Source organism: Mustela erminea, chromosome 6 (genome assembly GCF_009829155.1).
Source record: "Mustela erminea isolate mMusErm1 chromosome 6, mMusErm1.Pri, whole genome shotgun sequence".
Classification (NCBI taxonomy): Eukaryota; Metazoa; Chordata; class Mammalia; order Carnivora; family Mustelidae; genus Mustela; species Mustela erminea.
In genome coordinates this window covers 87928046-87952784 of record NC_045619.1, presented here as the reverse complement: position 1 = coordinate 87952784, position 24739 = coordinate 87928046, and the positions used below count along the sequence as shown (strand labels likewise).

The 24739-nt window shown below is 47.5% G+C and overlaps 1 protein-coding gene across 1 annotated transcript; it reads left to right on the top strand.

The window, feature by feature from the left end:
* Positions 1 to 1496: 1496 nt before the first annotated feature.
* KRT79 (keratin 79) lies at positions 1497 to 13103 on the top strand. The gene is made up of 9 exons (XM_032348314.1): positions 1497 to 2158; positions 4367 to 4587; positions 5624 to 5684; positions 5808 to 5903; positions 10071 to 10235; positions 10434 to 10559; positions 11228 to 11448; positions 12127 to 12161; positions 12436 to 13103. Exons 1-9 carry the CDS (start codon positions 1676 to 1678, stop codon positions 12621 to 12623), a joined length of 1596 nt encoding a protein of 531 aa, XP_032204205.1. The 5' UTR covers positions 1497 to 1675; the 3' UTR covers positions 12624 to 13103.
* The last annotated feature ends 11636 nt before the right edge of the window (positions 13104 to 24739 follow it).

Sequence of the window (24739 nt, the reverse complement as noted above, 5' to 3'; positions counted from 1 at the left end):
AGCCCAAGGACACACAGTTCTGTGGGGATACACCTCCCAGCCTGGCTTGCCCCAATACCTTGTATCCCAGCTCCCAGCAGAAGGGAGGATCTGCTCTTGGGCATTAAGGGACCAATTCTGTGAGTGCCCCTCACCCCATTCCTCATGGGCGTTAGGTTCGACTTCTGTAGCAGCTGGGAGCCACTTACAGTCTCTCATAGTGGCCCTGGAAAAGAGTCCTGCAGCCTCTTCTACGCCCAGAGGGGGTTTGCTCTCCACCTGCCTTCCTCAGACCTTGGGAGTGGGCCACTGTCCTCTCCTTCAGGACCCTGGGGCCACAAGTGGCCAGAGTTCCCGCTTGGGCTCTGGCCGACGCGGAAGGAGTGTGACAAGTGCTGTTGCTGCTCCTTCCCATGTGTGAGTCTTTCACCTCTCTGGGCCCATTCTCCAGTTTTCCAGCTGAAAGCTCAAGTGAGCAAGGAAGGCCAATCTCCAAAGTCATAACTGCAACACTCCCTCAGTCCTAACATCTGATTAACATCTGACATCTCCATGTCTTCCTTTGGGGCTGGTGGGTCCCAGGAGCCTGAGGTCGGAGGTGGGGGCACAGAGGGGACTGTGTGAAGTGATTGAGGAGCTCCTGGCCCTTATGAACCAAGCACCAGGCTCCTTGGGGACTGGGAAGATGGGAATGTTGGGGTGCTCCCTGGGGCTCTTCGGGTCTTTGTTGAACACATTCTTCTTAGACCTATACTTATGTCTAATCAGAATGGGATGTGTCCTCCTCCCACCTCCTCCAGAGTGGCTGGGCCCTTCTAGGGGTGTCTACTGTGGGACAGAGGGCTTGTGGGGGGGCGGTTCAGGTGATAGTCAAAGTGCTCTCTTTCTCTTCAGTCCCCCAGCAAAATGTGCTTCTCCCCATGCATCTCCCTGGCCTCGGGGCAAAGCCTGAGGTGCCCAGGCCTTTCCACTTCCTCCTCTAGTGGTCCAGCCCCATGGTTGGGCCGACACCCTCTTCCTGTCCTTATACCCACTTTGCTTGGCGTGGGGTCTCTGCCCCGCAGACAATCTGGCAGTGGATGACGGAAGAACAGACTGCCCCCAGCCCACTCTGTCACCTGTGTCCCCCACCCTGGACCTGTCGGGCGGCGATGAGGCCGTGGGCTGGGAGGGTGGGACTGGAGCAGGCCTGGGCACCCTCTCCACAGCCCGTTGCCCAACCCTCCCTTCCCTTAGCACCTGTACAGCCCTGGGCCCTGGGGCCTTGGCTTGCGACAGGGGCCTGGGCCAAATCCCATAGAACAGAGCCCCATTGACGGTGGCCATCGGGGCTGGGTGGGAGGAGACCAAGCCAGCCACTGGGTGGTGGGGGCGGCCGTGGGAGCCTGTATCATCCCGTTCCAAGACAGGAGAGCCCCAGGGGGGAGAAGGTGGCATCCTGCCCCACACAGTCTCGGCTCAGCCCCAGCTCCAGAGCACGGATGATAACTGGGAGCAGCCCCTCCCTGCTGCTGGGGGTAAGGGGACTCCCCTGGCCCATGGGGCCCCTCCCTCTGTTCCTCGGGCAATGGGGCAGGAGTGTCTCTGGAGCCCAGGAGCCAGCCCAACTGGGAAAAGATAAAAAGCCCATTGGTGGCACAGCATTCCCATACCGCGTTCCCTCTCCGCTCTCTCAGCCTGCGCTCCTGCCCCTCTGATGGTCATGAGGTCCTCTGTGTCTCGACAGACATACTCCACCAAAGGGGGCTTTAGCTCCAACTCTGCAAGTGGAGGAGGTGGGTCCCGGGGCCACACCAGCTTCAGCTCAGTGACGGTGTCCCGGAGCAGTAGCAGTGGCGGGGGGACCCGCTGTGGCCCCAGTAGGGCTGGCTTTGGCAGCCGAAGCCTCTATAACCTGGGGGGCAGCAAGAGCATCTCAGTCAGTGTAGCTGGAGGGGCCTCATCAGGGCGGGCCCTGGGAGGCTTCGGCTTTGGCAGTGGGGCCTATGTGGGCCTGGGGGCTGGGCGGCAGGCATTCGGGCCAGCCTGTCCCCCTGGAGGGATTCAGGAGGTCACCGTCAACCAGAGCCTGCTGACCCCTCTCAATGTGGAGATTGACCCTGAGATCCAGCGGGTGCGCACCCAGGAGCGCGAGCAGATCAAGACGCTCAACAACAAGTTTGCCTCTTTCATCGACAAGGTGAGCCGGGGTGGAAGGAAGCAGGGAGGGGCCCTTGGATGAGAAGCAGGGCCGCTAGGAGAGGGGGTGCTGGGCGGAGGCTGCACACTGCTGAGGGGCGGTTGATGGAATGACTTTGAGCTCTCTGGCCTGGCGACATCCTTCTGGGTCTCCTTGTCCTTGCTCGGTGATTCTGGTCACAAGGGCTGTTGCTGAGCCCGTCTTGACTGTGTTGTGCCTTTCCTACAGTCGTTGTTGACATGATCACACCGCAGCCTGTCCCACAATTAAGGAGTAGACAGTCCTCAGGGCTCCTCCTAATAGGGTGGTCCTTAGTGCCTCTGGTCAGCTGGGGAAACCAGCTCAAATGTTCAACAAGTTATGCAAGGAGCCCATCTGTTCCCCCTCTCTCAGTGTTGGAGAAGGCCTGACAGATGTGATCAGGACACGATTGAGGTGTTGTTCTAGAAGAAGTTACCATTTTGCTTCTCCTATTCCTCCTTGCTGTTTCTGCTGTTCCCAGAAACTCAATCTGGGATGGACAGTGAAGAGGGTGATCACCGGGGCACCATGACCCAGGGTATAGTTTGATCTGTCCCAGACCGGGAGCATCCTGACTCCTTCCTTCCCTGGCCTCCAGACCAAATAGGTGGCTCTTGTACCTTCTGTCTGGCATTTCCAGGTCCACTCTCCTGCATTGTCAACCTCTAACACAAGTCTCCAAGCAAGGGGACCATGATGGAGAAAGTCCTGGTGGATAGCCATATGACTTCGGGGTCCCCAAAGAACATTTATGTCCTCTTTCTCTTGGGAAGCCCACAGTGTCCCATGAGGAATCAGAATAGTGATATTTGTCCATTTAAAAAAAGAGAAAACAGAAGTCTAGAGCAGACAAGTGATTTGTACAGGATCATAGAGGCACTTGGAGGCAGAGGTAGGCCTGGAGCTCAGGTTCTTGGGCCCTATGGTCCTTGGCATTAAGAGACCTTGTTGCTGTTTGTGGTGGGTGCACCTGCTTCATGGTTCCCAGGCCATGTGACTTTGGGCCTGGGGTGCTGTGGAGGTTGGACCTGGAGAAACCGGACTGCAGAAGGTGAAGCAAGCAGTTCCGCCCACCTCCTCACCTTCTCCCCTAGTGACTTTTGGTTCTCCTGTGGGACTGTCCCAGAGGTCAAACAAGAAAAACCTTTCTCTGGCTCTCAGCATCATGTTCTAGGAGCTGGGCATCTGTGAAGTTGACCCTGTCCCATGTCTTTTGCTGGGTAGAGAACGCACCAGGGGACCTCTGAAAGTCCATGCCATGGGCCCCCTTTTAAGTCTTTAGAGGCAGGGCTGAGCAGCTATATTTAAAGTCAAATTTATAGAAAAGTTGTTAGAACAGTACAATAGATTTCTCTATATTTTTCACCCAGATTCACCAAATTTTAAAATTTAACTTAATCTAATGCAATTTTAGTTCCAAACGCAGAGTATTGTATTAGTTTCAGGCATACACCAGTGCGATCCCACACTTCCATACTTGCTCATTGCGAATGCTCCCCTTCAACCCCATTGCCCATGTCCCCCATCCGCCCTCCCACGTCCCTTCCGGTAACCAGTAGTGTGTTCTCTAGAGTTAAGAGTCTGTTTCTTGGTTTGTTTCTTTCTTTCTCTCTCTCTTTTTTCCTTTGTGCATTTGTATCATTGCTTAAATTTCACGTCTGAGCGAAATCATGTCGTATTTGTCCTTCTCTGACTGATTTCACTTTAGAATCATGAATTTTTACATTTTGTCACATTTGCTTTCTCTTTCCTTGGGTGTGTGTGTACACGCACATATGTACACACTTGTAATATACATACATATATATACATACATTCTATATGCACCTGCATTTTTAACAGTTGATTTGGGTGCAGAATTAGGGTTCAAGAACATCGGTTTACCCAGGCCAAAGGGGAAAGGGAGACCCAGAGTGAAGTGATTTGACTGTTGCCAACTAGTAAAGGGCTGAGTTGGGGCTTTTACGGTTTATTAACTCTTTAGAGTCCTTGTCATTGGATTGGACAGTCTTTCCCAGTGAAGGCTGTTCCCTGAGGAGGAGGGGCTCCTTCCCACAGCAATGCATCAGCTGTGCACCAGCCCTGTGAGGTCCTGGATGGGGATGGTGGTGACGATGGGCCCAGTCCTGGGTCCTGTCTGGGGCCAGTGGATGGTACCAACCCACCAACCTTCTTGTCCTGGCTCAGGTCCGGTTCCTGGAACAGCAGAATAAGGTGCTGGAGACCAAGTGGGCCCTGCTGCAGGAGCAGGGCCAGAACTCAGGTGTCACCAGGAACAACCTGGAACCCCTCTTTGAGAACTACTTGGGCAACCTGCGGAGGCAGCTGGACAACCTCCAGAGCGATCGGGGGAGGCTGGACTCAGAGCTGAGGAATGTGCAGGATGTCCTTGAGGACTTCAAGAGCAAGTGAGGAGGACTGGACAGGCTGGGGCCATGGGGGTGAGGAAGGGACAGTGTGGGAAATCTCCCCAGAGAGGGCCACCATATTCCCACGTTCCTGGTTCCCACCTGGGGGAATGCACAGACAGAGCGTCTTCCCTTGGGTGCCTCCTGGAGAACTGTCCCACTTATTTGTGTATTGTTCATAATTTAAAAAACTCCAAGGTAGGGAGAATATGAAAGGAACCTCTACGTTCTTATTACTCAGCTTTAATAATTATTAACTCATAGCCAGTCTTATTCCATCTATACACCTAGTTGATTTTTCTCCTCCCTTATTGTCTTGAAACAAATCCTAGCCATCGTGTGATTTCATTCACAGATATTTACTGGCTATATTCATAAGGCTCATCAGCATAGCTTGACTTAATCAAACATAAACATAATGCCATAACCACAACTCAAATTTTTAAAACAGTAATTCCTCAATATCCTCGACTATCCATTCATTTTGAATTTTCAACTGTCCCGTAAATGTCTTAAGTTTTAAAAATATGGTTGGTTTGAATCAAGATCCAAATAAAGGTCAGAGATTATGATGAGCGATATGTATATTTATAATTTTAAGGTATAATCTTTCATAACTTTCCCAATAACTTAATACTGGCAATCTCTAACCCTTAAAATCTCAGCAAAAGCAGTTGGAGAGAAGTGAGCTGTTTTAAATGACGTCCTGCCTGTCGAAAGTGAACACAAAGATAACCACTGTTGACACAGCTTTGCCTATTCCTATAAAGCCTCCCAGGGGCTCTGATCCAAAGAGATGGCTGCTCTTGATTGCCATATTATTGTGCAAAGTCTGGGCCCGTTCCCTCAAAGCGGGTGGGCAGGAATATTTAATGGCTGTACCCCAAGTTTCTTCACTGGTGGGCTGCATTACAGAACTCCTTCCCAAAGTTGTTCTTAGATAACGTGGGACCCAAGGGGGCATAAAGCCAAGTGGGTTAAATGCTTTAGGAGGCAGAACTAGGCTGATTCTGACCTGAGTCTTCCTATGTTACAGGTACGAGGATGAAATCAACAAGCGCACTGCGGCGGAGAATGAGTTTGTGCTGCTCAAGAAGGTGAACAGGTGGAGGGGAGTTGGGAAGGTGGTTCGCGGGCTTGCCAAGGTGCTGTGGTGACTCAGAGGGAGGCGAGAGCCCTGGGGACTGAGGTGTCTGCCCTGCTGTCTCTCTTGCCCCCAGGATGTGGATGCTGCATACATGAGCCGAATGGATCTGACTGGCAAGGTGGGCACCTTGACTGAGGAGCTCGACTTCCTGAATCATCTCTATGAAATGGTGAGACGGCCAATGGATGGGGACAATTATATATATATGTATAGCCCTGGGGATCCCCCCTGGAGGTCTGATCTGAATTCACCAGTGCAATTTAACTGATGGAAAATAGAACCTGGACCTTTTATTAACACGAGCTTCCATGCTAAGTGGTAAGGATGTGCCAGACACCCGGCCAAGTTTTACATAATCCTTTCAAGAAAGCCACCATAGAGGTACTACTATTGTCTCCATTGTATAATCAGGGACAGGGAGGCTCAGGGTAGCTTGCCCATGGTCACAGAGCTAGGTGGAGGCAGTGCTGGAATTAAAACCTGGTTCTTGGACTTCAAAGTCTGACTTGCACTCCTGTGTTAGACCTTTTCCCTTCTAGAGCAGTTTGTAATGGAGCAAGGGCCGGAGGAGCAGAGATGGCAGAGAAAGGACTGAGATTTTAGGTGGGCTCAGGAGTTGAGGTGTGGGTAGTAGGTAGATTGCAGGATCCAAGAGGGGTTCCAAGGAAACAAGGAGGTTTTGAAGACCAGGGTGAGAGGGCTGAAATTAACCTGAATTGATCCTAGCATCCTGGACTTGGACTCAGTAGGGGCCTCGTGGCCCACCTTCCCTCTGTGCTGAAGTCCTTTCTCCCTCATTGCTACTAGGAGTCATGTAGCCCGGGCTTGAATCCTCCCGGTGGCAGGGAGCTCACTGTTTTTCAGGGCAGGCATTTTCACTGTTGACCAAAAAAGAAAGCTGACTTCAATCATCTTCCCATGACTTCTGCTCTTGATTGGCCCTGAGTCTGCCCTTCAGGCAACAAAGCGAGTTGTCTTCTGTGTGGCTCATTGCCTTTCCCAGGGCAGCGTGTTAGAGGTCAGGGTGCTCTGGGGACTGACATCTGTGGCATATGAGGAAGTTGAGGAAACAGTGTTCTTAAACCAGACTTTGGGAAATGGTGGGGTAGGGAGGGAGCATACAGACTTGCATTCGCGCACATAATGTTGCATTAGTTTATGTGTCATCTTTAGAAGTCATTTCACAATATTTGCTCCTTAAACACCCCCCTCCATGGACTTTTTCACATGAATGCTTTCAAGTGAGACATGTATCCATCTGCTTCCAACTTCCTGGATTTGGGCAGTTGAATTTTTGAAACCAAATGCAAGAGTTAATGAGTCCCATTTTCCCTGTGACATGTGATTATGGTTTCATCCCGTCATCTAGATAACTGTGGGCACTTTGAAACAAATTTCCCCCATGCATATGTTGGAGATACCCCATTGGGTAATTGGATATATTCATGATGTCCCAGCCTGGGGTTCTCTGCAGACCTGATAAACTTTCAGTTCAGTGTGAATGTTCATTTCAGTGTATGTGACCAATGAGCACATTAAAGCCAACAGGGCCAAGATCCGAGTCCTAGTGCAAGAACTAGACGTTTGGTGGTATCTTTCTCCCAGGCTGACCTCACTCCACTCATCACTAATTTGTGGTTCAAGTGCCTCAGCTACTTGAAAATCTATTTGATATCATCATCTGGCCCACATCTTTCTGTCTTGTGTTCAAGAATACTGTGGAAGTCTGTGCTGGTCCTTTAGCATTTTAGTAATACAACCACAGGAGAAAATGAAATCCGTTTGTCTTGGCCTTTCCTTAGGGAAGTCTTGCTGGCTCTATGCCTCTTACTTACATTTTGTGATTCTAGAGGTTTGTAGGAGGTTGTTGTTAGGTTTTACCTGAAGAAGTCTAATGACTGCATCATTTGCCTGTTTCCCATCAAGGAGAACAGTCATCAAACTAGAAAGGGCAAGATGCAGGAGAAAATGGAAAGCCAAGACAGACACAGAAAGTATGAGAGGCCTTGGCCTTGTTGGGCTTCTCAAGGGTCCAGGCCAAAGGAGCATATCCTAGGGGGCCATGGGATTGCCACGGGGATGGAAACTCCTGGAGATCCATAAGAAATATAGACAGTAGGGAAGATTCCAGAGCTCCAGAAGCAGCAAATGTCTTCATTTTCAAGGGAATGATATTTAGGCTTACCTGCGCCTCTTTGGGGTTGAGAATGAAGGCGAGAACAGCCATTCCCTTGTTGCCTCCTGCATGAATCAACTGTGATGGCCAATAAAGCACTCGCTAATTGATTTCATGCTCTGGTTTTGGTCAAGCCAGATCTCGGGGAAATCTGGAGGGCCACTCACCAACCCCTGGCATGTCTTACAGGGCAGAAAAGCAGCCTTGTGCCCTCCCTCTCGCCTGGATGATTCCTGTGGGATTTAGCCCCTGCTCCAGTATCAATGCTTTGGCCTCTCTGGCTCTTTCCTTCCTTGCCCAGAGGCTCTCCACATGCTCTTCCTCTCAGGGTCGCTGGTGTCTGAGGAGACGCATATCTTTAATCTACGGAACTCTTCCTTCTCCTTCTCCACTTGTGTCAGCTCTGTTTCTTTGGAAAACCTAATGCTTTTATCATCTCAGTCTATCACTCTTGGTGGGATTTGGTAGATCTCCTTGTCTTAAAAATTCCAAGTTGATGTTCCTCAGGACGACACTCTGGCTCAGGGGTGCACAGGGACCCTGAGCGGGGCAGGGTGAAAGGGTGATGCTGCAAGATGATGAAGTCAGGGTTATCACCGCTGTGGCAAGATGATGTGATCTGTAGCAAATAAGCCTCATGGACGTCTTGACCGACCTTCACAGAAGTGTGGACACATAATGCATTTTACTGAGCACCCACCATAGGCCACAAACGGATCTGAATCCTTACATCAACCCCACGAGGAAGGATCACCACAGGCTCTTTATAGAAGAGGGGGCGGAGGCGTCAGGAAGTTCCACCCCGGTCACACAGCTAGGGAATGGCAGGCTGGGGACTTGAACTTCGCTTTGCCTGTCTCCAGAGCTCATGTATTTTCACTCAACGGCAAACCTTTCATGAGTTGGATGTTCGCCCCTTCCTCCCCACCCATTCCACCTCTCAAATGATAACGCATCTTAATAATCTAAATCTGTGTCAGTATGGATGGCAGTTCTGGATTTGGTTGTTCTTTTTCGGCTTCTATCTCTCTTTTAGTCATGCCACCTCAGGTTCTGGAGTCAGACTCCCAAAGTTTAAGACTGTTTATGATTTGGGGCAGGTCACGTCATTCTTTGTGCTATTGGAAAAGGGCTTGTAACAAGTTGGTGTCTGTTAAGTGCTTAACACAGCGCCTGCTCACAGGAAATGCTTGGTCAGTGCGCTCTAATATTCCAGCTTTATCGGTTATAATCCCACTGGCGGCAGGAAAGCTGGGGGCAAGACCAGAGCATACAAGGTGTTGACTCACAAACAGAAGATTCTCTCCCCTCTGGGAGCCACTGTGGTTTGGGCAGTTGGTCGACAGCCCAGGACAGGAAGGACCGTGGGAGAGATGGAGGCAGAGCTCAGCTGGGAGCCCATTCAAATGAACTAGTGATAGAGCTGAACTCAAAGCCAGAGCACAGAACTGCTGAAACTAAACCTGCTGCTCATGGCATCTTTAAATGCCTGTTTATATGTCAAAATCAATGGTCCTAGAAACTCAGGGAGGGTCCAAGAACATCACCATGGTCTATAAATGTCAGTATAGTCTAGAGGAAACCATCTGGGAATTTGTTGCTCAACTGACTGGTTCCAGTCTTGGCCCCAGGACTGGACTGGATGACCTTGGATCTGATGACCTTGGATGTGTCACTTTTCTTTCCCAAGCCTCTTTCCTAACCAAGGAAAGTGTCAGGACCACTGTGAATGGTGGTGCAGGGGGTTAGCTGGCTGATTGGAGAGAGGGGTTTGAATCAGGCCTATGTTCAGTTCCTTGGATCCTACTGTCTGCCCCCGTCAGAGGGGAGACTTTTCCCAAGTTGACAAAAGTGGCCTGGCCTGCCTCCCAGGGCATTCTGAGGATGACAGGGGCTGGCACCAGGTTTGGGTGCAGTAGGTACACATTCTTTCCCCTTCTTTAATCTCTTGGAAACCTGTAAATCCACAACAAGGAATGATATTTATAAAAATGAGAGCCCATTTCCCAGCTGGAGAGAATTAGGTCTTTCCTTCTAGGCTGGAGCCTGGGGTAGAGCACAAGCCTCCTCTTGCCACCTGGGGCCCCGTCCTTCATTCCTCGGTTGTCTCCTGGGGGCCTGGATGAGGGGCGCTGGTGGCAGCTATCTCTTTTTCTGCAGGAGCTGAGCCAAGTGCAGACCCACGTGTCTGACACCAATGTCATCCTTTCTATGGACAACAATCGCAGACTTGACCTGGATAGCATCATTGCTGAGGTCAAGGCCCAGTATGAGCTGATTGCCCAGAGGAGCAGGGCTGAGGCTGAGGCTTGGTACCAGACCAAGGTGAGGAGAACAGCTGGTCAGGTGTGTGGGCTGGGACAGATACAGAACTTCTGCCACTGTGAGAAGCCTGGGGCTAGACACGCCAGCTGAAGTGGTAGGAACAGGGGTGGGGCTCTAGCAGTGAGGGTGGGCCTGGGGCAACTTGTTATCCAGGAGGGCCTGGAACTGACAGGTCACTGCCACTTTTTTGGTCTCCAGTATGAAGAGCTGCAGGTGACAGCTGGGAAGCATGGGGACAGCCTGCGGGACACTAAGAATGAGATTGCTGAGCTCACTCGCACTGTCCAGAGGCTGCAGGGCGAGGTGGATGCGGTTAAGAAGCAGGTGAGTCTTTGGTGAGGAGCCTGGGGGTCAGGTATGGCTTGGCAGAGGTGAGGACCTTCTCTATTGTCATGCTGAGGGGTGAGAACTTCTCTTTTTCTGAGGGATGGGACACGCTCAAATGAGCTGGACTGTTAAAATCAACACAGTCCTTTTATAGGGTAAGAAACTAAGGCCGGGAGGAGGATAGGAACTTGTTCAAGGTCACATAGTATTTTAGAGGTGGAGCAGGTGAGAGGATCTCCTCCAGGGAGCCTGATCCCATCTCTAGGCGATCAGAGCAAGAGGCTGACAGTTCAAGTATCCAGGTCATAGGTGCTGATTCCTTCTAGGATATGGCTAAAAGCTTGGGCTTTCCCCCAGATCGGAGTGAAGCATTTAGTTAATGGTGAGGTTATATTATTTATTCTATCTCTATTGAGGCACTGGGCTGAGTTGCAGCAGGAGGGACTAAGATTAGACTTCAATAAGGACTTTCTCAGTAGTGCTACATGACCCTGCTTGGGTAATAGTATCTATTCTCTGAGGAGAATATTTCTGCTTTCCTTTTTTCTCAGTTAGTTGGGGTCTGGGGGGGATGGGTGGGGGAATGGTGGTATCTGGTTTGAGGGCAGAGAGATGGATGTGATGACCCTGGAGAATGTTCCCAACACCTCTCCTCCGTTGGGCAGTGCCAGCAGCTGCAGGCTGCCATCGCAGAAGCGGAGCAGCGTGGGGATATGGCATTGAAGGATGCTCAGAAGAAGCTTGGGGACCTGGACATGGCCCTGCACCAGGCCAAGGAGGACCTGGCCCGGCTGCTGCGTGACTACCAGGCTCTCATGAATGTCAAACTGGCCTTGGACGTGGAGATCGCCACCTACCGCAAGCTGTTGGAGAGCGAGGAGAGCAGGTGGGGGCCCCTGCCTGCCCTGATTTGGAGGGCATTATAGCTCTGCCCTGTGGGAGAGCCTGTGTCATCATTGGCTCTGTGCTAGGGGTAGGGAGAGAAGGGAGGAACCAGGAAGCTGGGCTCCTAACTCATCACCCACAGCAGACTTTCCACTTGGGTTCACTGCCTCTGCTGCACATCTCTTCAGTTGGCAGGACAATCAGTAATTCTTACAGAGGTCAGCAGCCCTACAGAAGTGAGGTTTCTTCTTCCAACACCGGATTCCACCACCTCTGAAGCTTTGAAAAAAAATTTAATCATCTTTATCCTTGGGAAGGTGTGAGATGTACAGAAAGTCATTTGAGCCAGAAACCGGGAAGCTTTGTTTTGGCATGAGCTTTGTTTGCTGTCTGTGATGTGCATGCAGAAGAAGGCAGGACAGGGGAGGCTGGTGTCACTTGGCCTGTTGTGGCTCTGCTTTCTCTGTGGCACCTGCTGGAAGGGCCACAAGGCCCAGCACAGCCACATGCACCTGTTTCTCATGTCTCCTGATCTTGTCTTGTGGACCCTGGCTCGAGAGTTGACTCACTGAATTGACCTACCGTGAAGGCAGAGAGTGGGAAAGGGGAAGGAGGGAGAAGGTTTTCACCTGGGCTCTGGGGACCACTGACCCTTCTCCTGCTATTTCGGTTTCTGCAGGATGTCTGGAGAATGTCCCAGTGCCGTCAGCATTTGTGAGTATTTTGCTGCCTTCCCTGGCCTCAGGCTCAGCCCTGGTCCTCTGCTCAGTCCACTCAATCTGTCCTTGGCCAGAAGCACATTGCCCTCTACCTGAGCCCCTGGAGACAAGTTTGGGGGTTCCCAAAGAATGAGTTTACTGCCCCACCTTCTCCATCAGTTTCCCAGGGCTCCACTGCCTGCTTGTTCCCATCCCTCATTGGTTTCTGTAAGTCCCCCTCCCCCTTTCAGTGTGGCTGCCCTGCCTTACCCAGACCCTTTGTCTTACAGCGGTGACTGGCAACTCCACCACGGTGTGCGGAGGCGGTGCGGCCAGCTTTGGGGGTGGCATGTCCCTGGGTGGGGGTGGGGGTGCTAGCAAGGGCGGATTCAGCACTGTCAAGGGAGGGGCCGTCTCTGGGGGCACCTCCATCCTGCGGAAGACCACCACGGTCAAGACATCAAGCCGGAGGTATTAGCTTTTCAGACTTGCAAGCTGGGGCCCCTGCAGTTTCCTCCTTGCTGTACTCATCCCACCCCACCCACCTCCATAGGAACGGGAACAGACCCAGGACCACAGGTCCGGTGTATCTGCATGCCAGACTCTTTGCATGCGATCTGCATTTTGGGAAGGTGCAAATCTACCCACGTTTTCTCCTTGCTTCTGCAATGTGATGGGATGGGAGATTAAGGCCACCACCCTGAGCAATGTATTTGAGTGATCTGGAGGTGAACTTTTGATCACTGAGAGGAGGTTGGATTTCCCTCAGTTCCTCTGTTCTTCTGCTCTGTGTTCAGGGCAGGCTTGCGGAGGAAGGAGGGAAGTTGTGAGTGGTCCCTGAAGGCCTTTCAACCTCCCCAGTCTCCCACCAGACCCAACCCCTCTCTGAATCTATCCACGCCTGGCTCTCCTGTCTGTGCCTGTGATGTATCTCAATAAATGATGTATCTTAACTGCAGCTAGCTGTCTGGGGCTCCAGTTTGTCCTGCCCGGGGAATGAAACTGTCAACCACACGCTCACTATGCTCCATGCTACTCACCATGCTAGAAGCACACCAACTGATAACCATCACCACTGTAGGCCTTGGCTCTTACTCTCTTCTTTGCGGAGTTCATGAGAGAAGTCTTGAAGCAATATATAAGTTGTTCAGGCAGGACCTGGTCACTGAGCAGCTGCCTATTATAGTCCATCTCCTGATGCTACTGAGTCCTCCGTCCTCTGCTAACTCTGTGGGGTAGGCAGTTCAATTGTTCAATGGAGAGATCTTGGGCTTCAGAACTGGCCAGACTTGGGTTTAAATCCTAGTTTTGCCACTTACTGTGTGACCTTGGGCAAGTCACTTAACCTCTCTGAGTCCCAGTTTCCTCCTTTGTAAAAGCAAGGTGTGATGAGAACATGTGTAAAGCCCCTGGCTAACAACGGCCTTAATAGGAAACAGTGCCCTTTGCTTCCCTTCCCTCTGGCTCCTGATTTTCCACCTAACTCATCACCGAGCAGTCTGATGGCTTCTCTCTCAGCCCTCATATCTGGTCATCAATAAGAATCCACATTTTCCCAACAATAGCAGAATACATATTTTTCACAAGCACACACTGAATGTTTTCTATGGTAGATCATATGTTAGGCCACAAAACAAGTCTTAGCAAATCCAGAAAGATTGAAATCATACCAAATCTTTTCTCTGGTCTCATTAGTATGAAGTCAGAGCTTAATAACAGGAGGAAATTGGGAAATTCATGAACACATGGAAATTAAACAGCACTTCCCTCAACAATCAATGGATCAAAAAAGAAATTAAAAGAGACATATCTTGAGACAAACAGAAATGGAAAAATAAAAAATGAACCTTATGGGAAGCCATGCAAGCAGTTCTCAGAGGGAATTTTATAGTTATGAACACTTAGAGAAAGAAAAAAGAAAGACCTCAAATAAACCACTTAATTTGACATTTTAAGGAACTAGAAGAAGAATAACAAACCAAGCTCAAATTTAGCAGAAGGGAGGAAATGATAAAGATTTGAGTGGAATTAAATGAAATAAGGAATAAGAAAGATTAACCAAACTAAGAGTTGCTTTTTTGAAGAGAAAAACAAAATAGACCAACCCTTAATTAGACTCACAAAGGAAAAGAAGGAGAGGACCCAAATTAACGAAATTATAAATGAAAAAGGAGGTGCAATCACTGGTAACATAGAAATGCAAAGAAAGGATTATAAAATGCTCTTCTGAACATCTATGTGACAACCATCCAGGCATCCCACAAGAAATGGATATACTCCTAGAAACATACAACCTACTCAGACTGAATAAGAAAGAAATAGAAAATCTAAGCAGACCAATTACTGGTCAGGAGATTGAATCAGTCATCAAAAATTTCCTACAAAGAGATGTCCAGGACCAGATGGTTTCCCTTGTGAATTTTACTGAACATTTAAAAAAGAAAGAAGGCAATCTTTCTCAAACTCTTCTAAAAAACAAAAAAGGAAGGGTCACTCCCAAACTCATTTTACCAGGCCAGCATACCCTGATAAAAAACCAGACAAGGACATTAAAAGAAAAGGAAAGTAGAGGCCATGTCCCTGATCAATATAGATGCAAAAATCCTGGAGAAAATACTAACAACAAGTTCTTGCTAGACATGTCTCAAAAGCAATACAAACAAAATAAAAAATGAACTATTGGGACTTCATCAAGATAAAAAGCTTTTGCACAAAGGAAACAATGGACAAAACTAAAAGGCAAGCTACAGAATGAACACATAGAGATGTTTTATTTATACCCAGTGCTCCATGCAATACATGCCCTCTTTAATACCCATGTTTTATTAGATAAATATGTTTTATTAGATAAAGAGCTAGTATCCAAAATCTATGAAGAATGTATCAAACCCCACACTCAGAAAACAAAGAATCCAGTCAAGATATGGGCAGAAGACATGAATAGACATTTCTCCAGATAAGACACACACATGAAAGAATGTTCAACATCACTTGGCATCAGGGAAATACAAATCAAAACGACAGTGAGATACCACCTCACATCAGTCAGAATGGCTAAAATTAATGAGTCAGGAAATGAAAGATGTTGGTGAGGATGTGGGGAAAGGGGAACCCTCCTATGTTGTTGGTGGGAATGCAAGCTGGTGCAGTCACTCTGGAAAACAGTATGGAGGTTCCTCAAAATTTAAAAATAGAGACCCAGCAACTCCATTGCTAGGTATTTATTTCAAGGATACAAACATAATGATTCAAAGGGACACATGCACCCCAATATTTATAGCAGCAGTTTCCACAATAGCCAAAATATGGAATGAGCCAGATGTTCATTGACAGACAAAAGGATAAAGAAGATGTGGTATACATATACAGTGGAATATTACTCAGCCATCAGAAAGGATGAATACCCAATATTTGGATCAACATGGATGGAACTGGAGGAGATTACGCCAAGTGAAATAAGTCAAGCAGAGAAAGTCAATTATTATACGGTTTCACATATTTGTGGAACATAAGGAATAGCATGGAGGATATTAGGAGAAGGAAGGGAAAAATGAAGGGGAGAAATCAGAGGGGGGAGATGAGCCATGATAGACTATGGACTCTGGGAATCAAATGGGGGGTTTTAGAGGGGAGTGGCTTGGAAGAATGGGTTAGCATGGTGATGGTATTAAAGAGGGCATGTATTGCATGGAGAACTGGGTATTATATGTGAACAATGAGTCATGGAACAGTCCATCAAAAACAAATGATGTTGAGTTTGAGAAGTTCTTTATAGATCCTGGATATCAACCTTTTGTCTGTACTGTCATTTGCAAATATCTTCTCCCATTCCGTGGGTTGCCTCTTTGTTTTGTTGACTATTTCTTTTGCTGTGCAGAAGAAGCTTTTGATCTTGATGAAGTCCCAAAAGTTCATTTTTGCTTTTGTTTACTTTGCCTTTGGAGACATATCTTGAAAGAAGTTGCTGTGGCTGATATCGAAGAGGTTACTGCCTATGCTCTCCTTTAGGATTCTGATGGATTCCTGTCTCACATTGAGGTCTTTTATCCATTTTGAGTTTATCTTTGGTGTAAGAGAATGGTAGAGTTTCATTGTTCTACATATAGCTGTCCAATTTTCCCAGCACCATTTATTGAAGAGACTGTCTTTTTTACACTGTATATTTAATAATATCAAAAAATGGGCAGAAGATATGAATAGACACTTCTCCAATGAAGACATACAAATGGCTAAAAGACACATGAAAAAATGTTCATCATCACTAGCCCTCAGGGAGATTCAAATTAAAACCACATTGAGATACCACCTTACACCAGTTAGAATGGCCAAAATTAGCAAGACAGGAAACAACTTGTGTTGGAGAGGATGTGGAGAAAGGGGAACCCTTTCACACTCTTGGTGGGAATGCAAGTTGGTGCAGCCACTTTGGAGAACAGTGTGGAGATTCCTTAAGAAATTAAAAATAGAGCTTCCCTATGACCTTGCAATTGCACTACTGAGTATTTACCCCAAAGATACAGATGTAGTGAAAAGAAGGGCCATCTGTCCCCCAATGTTTATAGCAGCAATGGCCACGGTTGCCAAACTGTGGAAAGAACCAAGATGCCCTTCAATGGACGAATGGATAAGGAAGATGTGGTTCATATACACTATGGAGTATTATGCCTCCATCAGAAAGGATGAATACCCAACTTTTGTAGCAACATGGATGGGACTGGAAGAGATTATGCTGAGTGAAATAAGTCAAGCAGAGAGAGTCAAGTATCATATGGTTTCACTTATTTGTGGAGCATAACAAATAGCATGGAGGACAAGAGGAGATGGAGAGGAGAAGGGAGTTGAGGGAAATTGGAAGGGGAGGTGAACTATGAGAGACTATGGACTCTGAAAAACAATCTGAGGGTTTTGAAGGGGCGGGGGGTGGTGTAAGGTTGGGGGAGCCAGGTGGTGGATATTGAGGGCACGTATTGCATGGAACACTGGGTGTGGTGCAAAAACAATAAATTCTGTTATGCTGAAAAGAAAAAAACAACAACAAATGATGTATTGTATGGTGACTAACATAATGTAACAAAACATTATAAAAAATAAAATAAGAAAACAGTGGAAAAAAATGAAATCTTGCCATTTGCAACGACATGAATGGAACTAGAGGGTATTATGCTAAGTGAAATAAGTAAGAGAAAAACAAATACCATATGATTTCACTCATATGTAGAATTTAAGTAACAAAACAGATGAACATAGGGGAAGGGAAGGAAAAATAAAATAAGATAAAAGTTGAGAGGGAGGTAAACCATAAGAGATGGCAAACTCTAGGAAACAAACTGAGGGTTGCCAGAAGAGAGGTGGGTGAGAGGAAGGGATAATTGGTGGGAGGGGCATTAAGGAGTGCACTCGATGTAATGACCACTGGGTGTAATATGCTACTGATGAATCATTAAATTCTACCTCTGAAATGAATAAAAAAAAAAATAAAAAATAAAAGGAAAAACAAAAGGAAAATACTAGCAAGTTGAATTCAGCAGCACATTAAAAAGACCATACATTGTAGTCAAGTGGGATTCATCCCTGGCATACGAGTTTGGTTCAACATATGGAAATCAATAAATGTTATATATCACATTAATATGACAAAAGATAAAAATCATATGATCATCTCAATAAATTCAGAAAAAGCTTTTGAAAAACTCAACACCATTCATGATAAAAACTATCAACAAGCATGCCCACAGCTAACATCAAACTCAGTGGTGAAAGGTTAAAAATTTTCCTCTAAGATGGGATCAAGACAAGGGTGCCTACTCTTAATCAACTAAGCCACCCAGGTGTCCCAAGGGTGCCTACTCTTATGGCTCCTATCTAACCAAGTACTAGAAGTCCTCACCTGAGAAATCAGGCAAAAAAAAAAAAAAATTGAAGCCATCAGAATTGGAAAAGGAAGAAGTAAGATTGTCTCTCTTTGCAGATGATATGACTTTATATATAGAAAATCTTAAAGACACCACCAAATAACCATTAGATCTAATCAATGAATTCAGTGAAATTGTGGGATATAAAGTCAACATACAAAAATCAGTAGTGTTCCTACACACTCACAATGAATTATCTGAAAGAAAAATTATGCAAATGGTCTCATTAGCATCAAAGCCAACAAAATACTGAGAAATAAATTTAACCAAGGAAAAGAAAGACCTGTACACTGGAAACTATAAGACATGGATGAAAGAAATTGGAGAAGATATAAATACATGGAAAGATATCTGTGTGCATGGATTGGAAAAATTAACATTGTTAAACTGGCCATACTACCTAAAACCATCTGTAGATTCAATGCAATCCCTATCAAGATTCCAATAGCCTTTTTTTCACAGGAGTAGAAAAAAACAATAGAAAAGTTTCCATGGAACCACAAAAGAATAGCCAAAGCAATTCTGAGGAAGAAGAACAAAGCTGAAGCCAACAGACTTCCAGATTTCAAACTATATTATAAGGCTATATTAATCAAAATGGCTTGGCACCAGCATGAAAACGGACCCAGAGACCAATAGAACAGATTTAAGAGTCCAGAAATAAATTCGTTCATGCATATAGTTCATGACTATGCATATAGTCAAGTAATCTTTGACCAAGGAGCCAAGAATACTAAGTGGCGGGGGGTGGGAGTTTGGGGCAACCAGTTGGTGGGATTTAGGGAGGGCACGTATTGCATGGGGCACTGGGTGTGGTGCAAAAACAATGAATACTGTTACGTTGAAAAGAAATTAAAAAAAAATACTCAGTGGAGAAAAGACAATCTCATCAACAAATGGTGCTGGGACAATTGGACATTCAGACATAAAAGAAGAAAACTATCTTATACTGCTCACAAAAATTAACTCTTTAATGGATGAAAGACTTAAATGTAAGAACTGAAACCATAAAACCCTTGGAAGAAAACATAGGGAAGAAGTTTCTTGACATGGGTCTTGGAAATGATCTTCTTTTTGGATATGACGCCTAAAGCATAAACAACAAAATAAAAAATAACTGGGACTATATGAAACTAAAAACCTTGCATAGGCCAAAAAAATAAACAGCAAAATGAAAAGGCCACCATGGATTGGGTGTTAATTATTCCTATTTTGATAGTCACTTTGCAAGAGACCCATACGCCGAGTCATTCTGCTGTATACCTTAAACTTCTACAGTGTTGCGTGTCCGTTATATCTAAATAAAAACTGGAAAAAATGGGGTGCTTGGGTGGCTCAGTCGTTAAGCATCTGCCTTCGGCTCAGGTCAGGATCCCAGCCTCCTGGGATTGAGCCCTGTTATCAGGCTCCCTGCTCAGTGAGAAGCCTGCTTCTCTCTTTCCAGCTCCCTCTGCTTGTATTCCCTCTCTTGCGATCTCTCTCTGTCATAAATAAATAAAATCTGAAAAAAAACTGGAAAAAAATCCACATTTTAATTGGACTCGTGGCTTATAAATATATTACATTGCTCGTGACCTCAAGCAGTCTCAGAATTCAATAAGGGGGATGCATGTGATAGCCCATTTTACAGGTGAAGCAATTAAGGCTCACAGAAGTTAACTCTTAGACCAGCAGCCATATAGCTGCTTAGTGAAGTCGAGGGCTGCTGATTTCAAGCCCTATGCTCTTTCCTCTTAAGGCTGCCTCTGTCCCAACCATGCATCCCTTTCTTTCCAAATCTTCTGGTCTTTCCTCTATCATGTCTCTCTGAGTCCTCCCTTTTCCTCCTCATCTCCACAGCCCCCTACTCTGAGCCTGGACCCCACACCTTATTCTATATCCAACTAGTCTATGCCCTCCACACCCCGAAACCCTGGTGCCAAATCAGTGTACCTGAGTTGAGGCTATCACTGCACCCGCCTCTTCCTGGGCAACCTTAGAACTCCTGTTGGAATGAACCTTTCTTGATATTCCTTGTATTCTGAGCATGGTCACCCCATCTTCCTTGGAAGAGCCCAGACATGCCCCATGAACACTTCCTCCAGGGTTACCGGAAGGCCAGCAGAGGGATTTTGAGCCAAACCCTAAACCACAGCTTAGGAACAAAGTCTTAGCACATAGCAAAACCAGCTCCACCTTACTGACCTGAGCGGTCTCTAGCTTAGGAGACAGTCATACTCAAGAGTGATGCTTCTGTTCTAGGAGATGGAGTATAGATCAACCTCCCCACCCCTTCCATGTCCGACACCTTCTAGGAATGACAGCTAATGTCCACAGAGTGCTTGCTGTGGGCTGGCCCTGCTGTCAACCCTCTCATTGACTCTTCACAACAGCCTCTGATAAAAGCAATTCTTGCAGATGAGGCCATTGAGGAACAGAGTGGCTAAGTAACTCATCCAAGGTCACACCGCCAGCAAGTAGCAGAGCTGGACGTGCAACCTAATCAATCTGATTCCAGAGTCCAAGTTCATAACAACTGGGTATGCTGGTTTATAGAAAAAGAAACAGAGAAGCAGGGGGGTACTGGAGCTGGAAGTGATTTTGTATTCAATCTAGTCCATACTTTTCATTTTATAAGTGAGAAAGCAGGCTGGGAGCTGGGGGGAGCTTTTCCTGGTAGAGTAAAACAAGCAAATGGTTTCACTGAAATTACATTTAGAGCTTAAAACCCAATTGGAGACATTTGCATTATCATGCAATAAAACTCAGATTAAATCCCTTGTCAGGAAGGCCCACTGACAACGACATGTTCTTTAGTAATACTCATTGAAGATTGGGACTGGCCTGGACACAGGGGCTCCCACACGGAGTTCCTGGAGCCTGAGGACCCCAGGGGCTGTTCAGGAATGCAGGCAGTGGGTGAGAAGCTCACAGGACCCTGGTCTGCACCAGTTGGAGCATGACTCCTTTTATCTGTTTTACAAATAGGGCTATGCATGTCTTTGATAACAAGAATGTTTTGTGGTCAAAATGTGCCAAGTAACCCCTGGTTGCTCACGCCCTGGGTGGGAAAGGGAGGACCCTGTGCACAGAACCCTCCCCCAGCCCACTGTTCTCCCTGGTCCCTTCCCGAAATGCTGACTGGTACTTTTCTACAGAGTCTCTGATCCCCAAGTTGGCTCTGACTCCCAAAAGAATGACTCAGACCCCATGGGGCAGCTGAGGCCCGGTGACAACGACAGAACGGTCAAGGGCACAGACGGGCCACGGAAGGCGCGGGCGCTTTCTGACAGCACACAGCAGGTTTGGGCTGAGTAAAAGACCGCGGGATCCCTGTAATCCCAGACGGAAAGTGAGGGCTTGTCTCCCTCACCCAGAAAGCCCAGAGCAAACACTCCCTCCTGCCCCTGCTCCACGCCCCTGTCAGCTGCTCATCCTCTTTGATAAGATCAGGAACAGCTGGTTGCCAGATGAGGAAGGGTCACGGAGGACAGTAGTGGAAGCTGTGGGGGTGGAATGAGACTGGCTTTTGGCCCTTGTGGTCTGCTAGGGTCGCCTCGTCCAGTCTCCTGACTCCAGACCAGGCGGGCAGCAGGCATTTCTCCCTTTTCTCTCATGATTGCCTCTCTCACTTGAGGGCAAAATCGCTCTTGCAGACTGAACATATGTCTGCCCTCAGTTTCTCAGGCTGCTGTTGGACGGTTGTGTGAACTTCTGAAAATTCTGACTTAATAAAGCCACAGAATATGGCTCTGGTCTAGAACTTTCTTCCTGTTTGGTTTGGATTTATTGTAGAATTTGTAAGTTAAGTTAATTTTGATTTGGTTAATTGAAGGACTTAGAATTGCCCCTTGGGATGATTTCCTACCTTACTGGATACTTGCAAAGACAGGGTCACCTACACCAAGCAACCAATCATGTGACAAAAGCAAGGACAGAAGGAACAGAGACAGTTCTGCAGAATACGCAGTGGGCTGGTCAAGACCCTGTTGCTGCTCTGGTGGACCATAAGCTACGGGTCTGTAGAAGTTGCCATATGGTTTGTTGTTGTTGTTGTTATTGTTGTTTTTTCTGAAGTTACTGTGTGGGGAAGAGTTGCTAATGTAAAGCATTGTAGTGTAGCCGTTAAGGTCACAAGCTTTGCAGTTAGACAGAGAGGTCTGGCTTTCCACTGTCACCACGTCCTAGCTGTGTGAGCTCAGGCAAGTTACAAAACCTCTCTGAGCCTTAGTGTCTGCAGCTCTAAACTGAGCATAGCAACACTTCTTTTGCAGGGTTGTTGTGAGGAATGGAACTGTTCTAAGAACAGCATCCAGTGTCCAACACATAATGGCAGTTGTAAATGAGAGTCCCTTCTATCTAAAAAGCACTCTGGCCTTTTCCTTATTTTTTATCTGAGCATGGTATGTGCCTCGATTTAGCTTTAGCTTCATGAGAAGTACCTCAGTTGAGAAATACCCACAGGCACAAAATTAGATTGATTAGATATTATATATTATCCCCACTCGCCATCCCTTCCACCCCTTCCCCCTTCCTTCCTTCCTTCCCTCCCTCCTTCTTTCCTTCTTTGATTTCTTTTTTTTTTTTAAAAGACTTTATTTATTTATTTGCCAGAGAGAGAGAGAGTGAGAGAGCGAGCATAGGCAGGTCGAGTGGCAGCAGAGGCAGAGGGAGAAGCAGGCTCCCCGCTGAGCAAGGAGCCCTATGTGGGACTCGATCCCAGGATGCTGGGATTATGACCTGAGCCAAAGGCAGCTGCTTAACCAAATTAGCCACCCAGGCACCCCCCCATCTTTTTTTTTTTTTTTTTTTTAAATTTAAAATTTATTTGGCAGAGAGACGGTGAGAGAGGGAACACAAGCAGGGGGAGTGGGAGAAGGAGAAACAGGCCTCCTGCCGAGCAGGGAGACTGATGCAGGGCTGGATCCCAGGATCCTGGGATCATGACCCAAGCCAAAGGCAGACTCTTAACTTACTGAGCCACCCAGGCACGCCCCCCTGTTGCTTTCTGTTTTAGGCTCCTGGCCTCTCTGCCATGACTCCTCCACCCACCCTCCATCCATTTAGAGGTCTCCTGTACAGCAGAGGGTTGAGCTGAGCAGAGGCTGAGGTGAGAGGTGCGGAGGGAGGGGTGCAGACCAGAGGTAGAGGCAGGAGGGGGGCAGAGGGAGGGGGTAAGGGTTGTGGTGGGGAGAGGAGGGAGGCTCCCAGCTGGCCCAGTCTTCCCTGCAGCCCTGTCCCCAAGAACTAGATCCACTGTCCTCCCTCTTTGCACCCCATAGGCCCTGCCCTTTCTCTTTGCAGGGAGGCTGGTCTTTTCTGCCATGGCCAGCTTTTAGTCAGTCAGGGTCAGCTCGGACTTGTGGGAATTACCCAGGCCCCGATCACTGCTCTTCCTCAGATTTGGAATCTTATCAGGGGGGATGACAATCTTATCAGGGCTTGAGAAGAGAGGCAGGGAAACAGATTTGTCTAATTTCTCATCCTAAGTGGTAATGGCAAAGTCTGGGCAGATAAGAATGAATGTCCACTGACCTACTGTGTGCCAGGCACCGTGGGGTCCCTTTATAGATGAGAGGATGGGTTGAATGAGTTCATCTAATTAGTGGCAACGGATGGGATTTGAACACAGGTCTATGTCACTCAGTGGGGAAGAATTTAAGTTAGAACTTAACACTAGGATTTTGCATTTAAAAACATTGCTCTGAGAAGGAGCTCATGAGTTTCCCTATTCTGCCAAAGGGGTCCTCTACGCCAAAAGAGTTACAGACTCCTGCCCTGAATGTTGGGACCATTATAGGAAAACAGAACATGCTCTGTCCTGGTGGAGTCTAGCAAACAACTGGGTGGAAATGGAGCAGTGGGCACACCCAATAGGAACCTAGACTGGAGAACACTACACTAGAATCTACACTAGAATCCTACAAACAGACCCAAACGGAGGCTGGAGAAGGAAAGGGAGTCTTGAGAGCCTGAGGCAGAGTTGACTCTCCTCTGCCCCCAGCTCCATGGCAGGTACATAGTAGGTCCTCAACAATTGTGTCAAGTTGGGGTGAGGCTTGATCTAGATTTGGAAGGCTCTAAGGCTGGAATATGGATTTCTTCTCTTGTAGGTGCGTGTGGGGTCAAGTGCAGATGGAGGGATTATAATGTTGGTAATAAATACAGGTTCAGCTTCTGACAGTTCACAGTGATGACCATCTCGTATCTTGAGAGGAGGTGAAGGTAAATATTTGTTTTGTCTCCAATTTCTGGGTGAAGCAACTGAGCCCCAGACGATGACCTGCTCCAGGTTTGCAGAGTGGGTAAGAGTGGGCTGTGCCCTTGAATCCAGGCCCTTGGTTTCTAAACTCTGTGGAGTGAGAGAAAGGGCAATGGGCTGGGCCATCTTATAGGGAGCTGGGGGGCCGTGGGGAGGCTGTCGAAATGGAAGTGCAGTGAGTGGCAGGCCCGAAGGGCAGGGCCTGGGCAGGGGCATGTGATTCACGAGGCCCTGGGGCACTGGTTCAAGTTCTCCCAGAGGGGAGTGTGTTGGGCTCCTGTAAACGGTGCCCTCCGAATGACATCTGTAGGTGTGTTTGTGACATACTCAGCAGGATACGAGAAGGATGGGCCTGTGCCAAAGGCCAAGCCCAGAGATGTTTCAGATTTTTCCCTTTATGCCCCTGCAACCAAGCCCTGCTGCTCTAGCACATATAAGAGA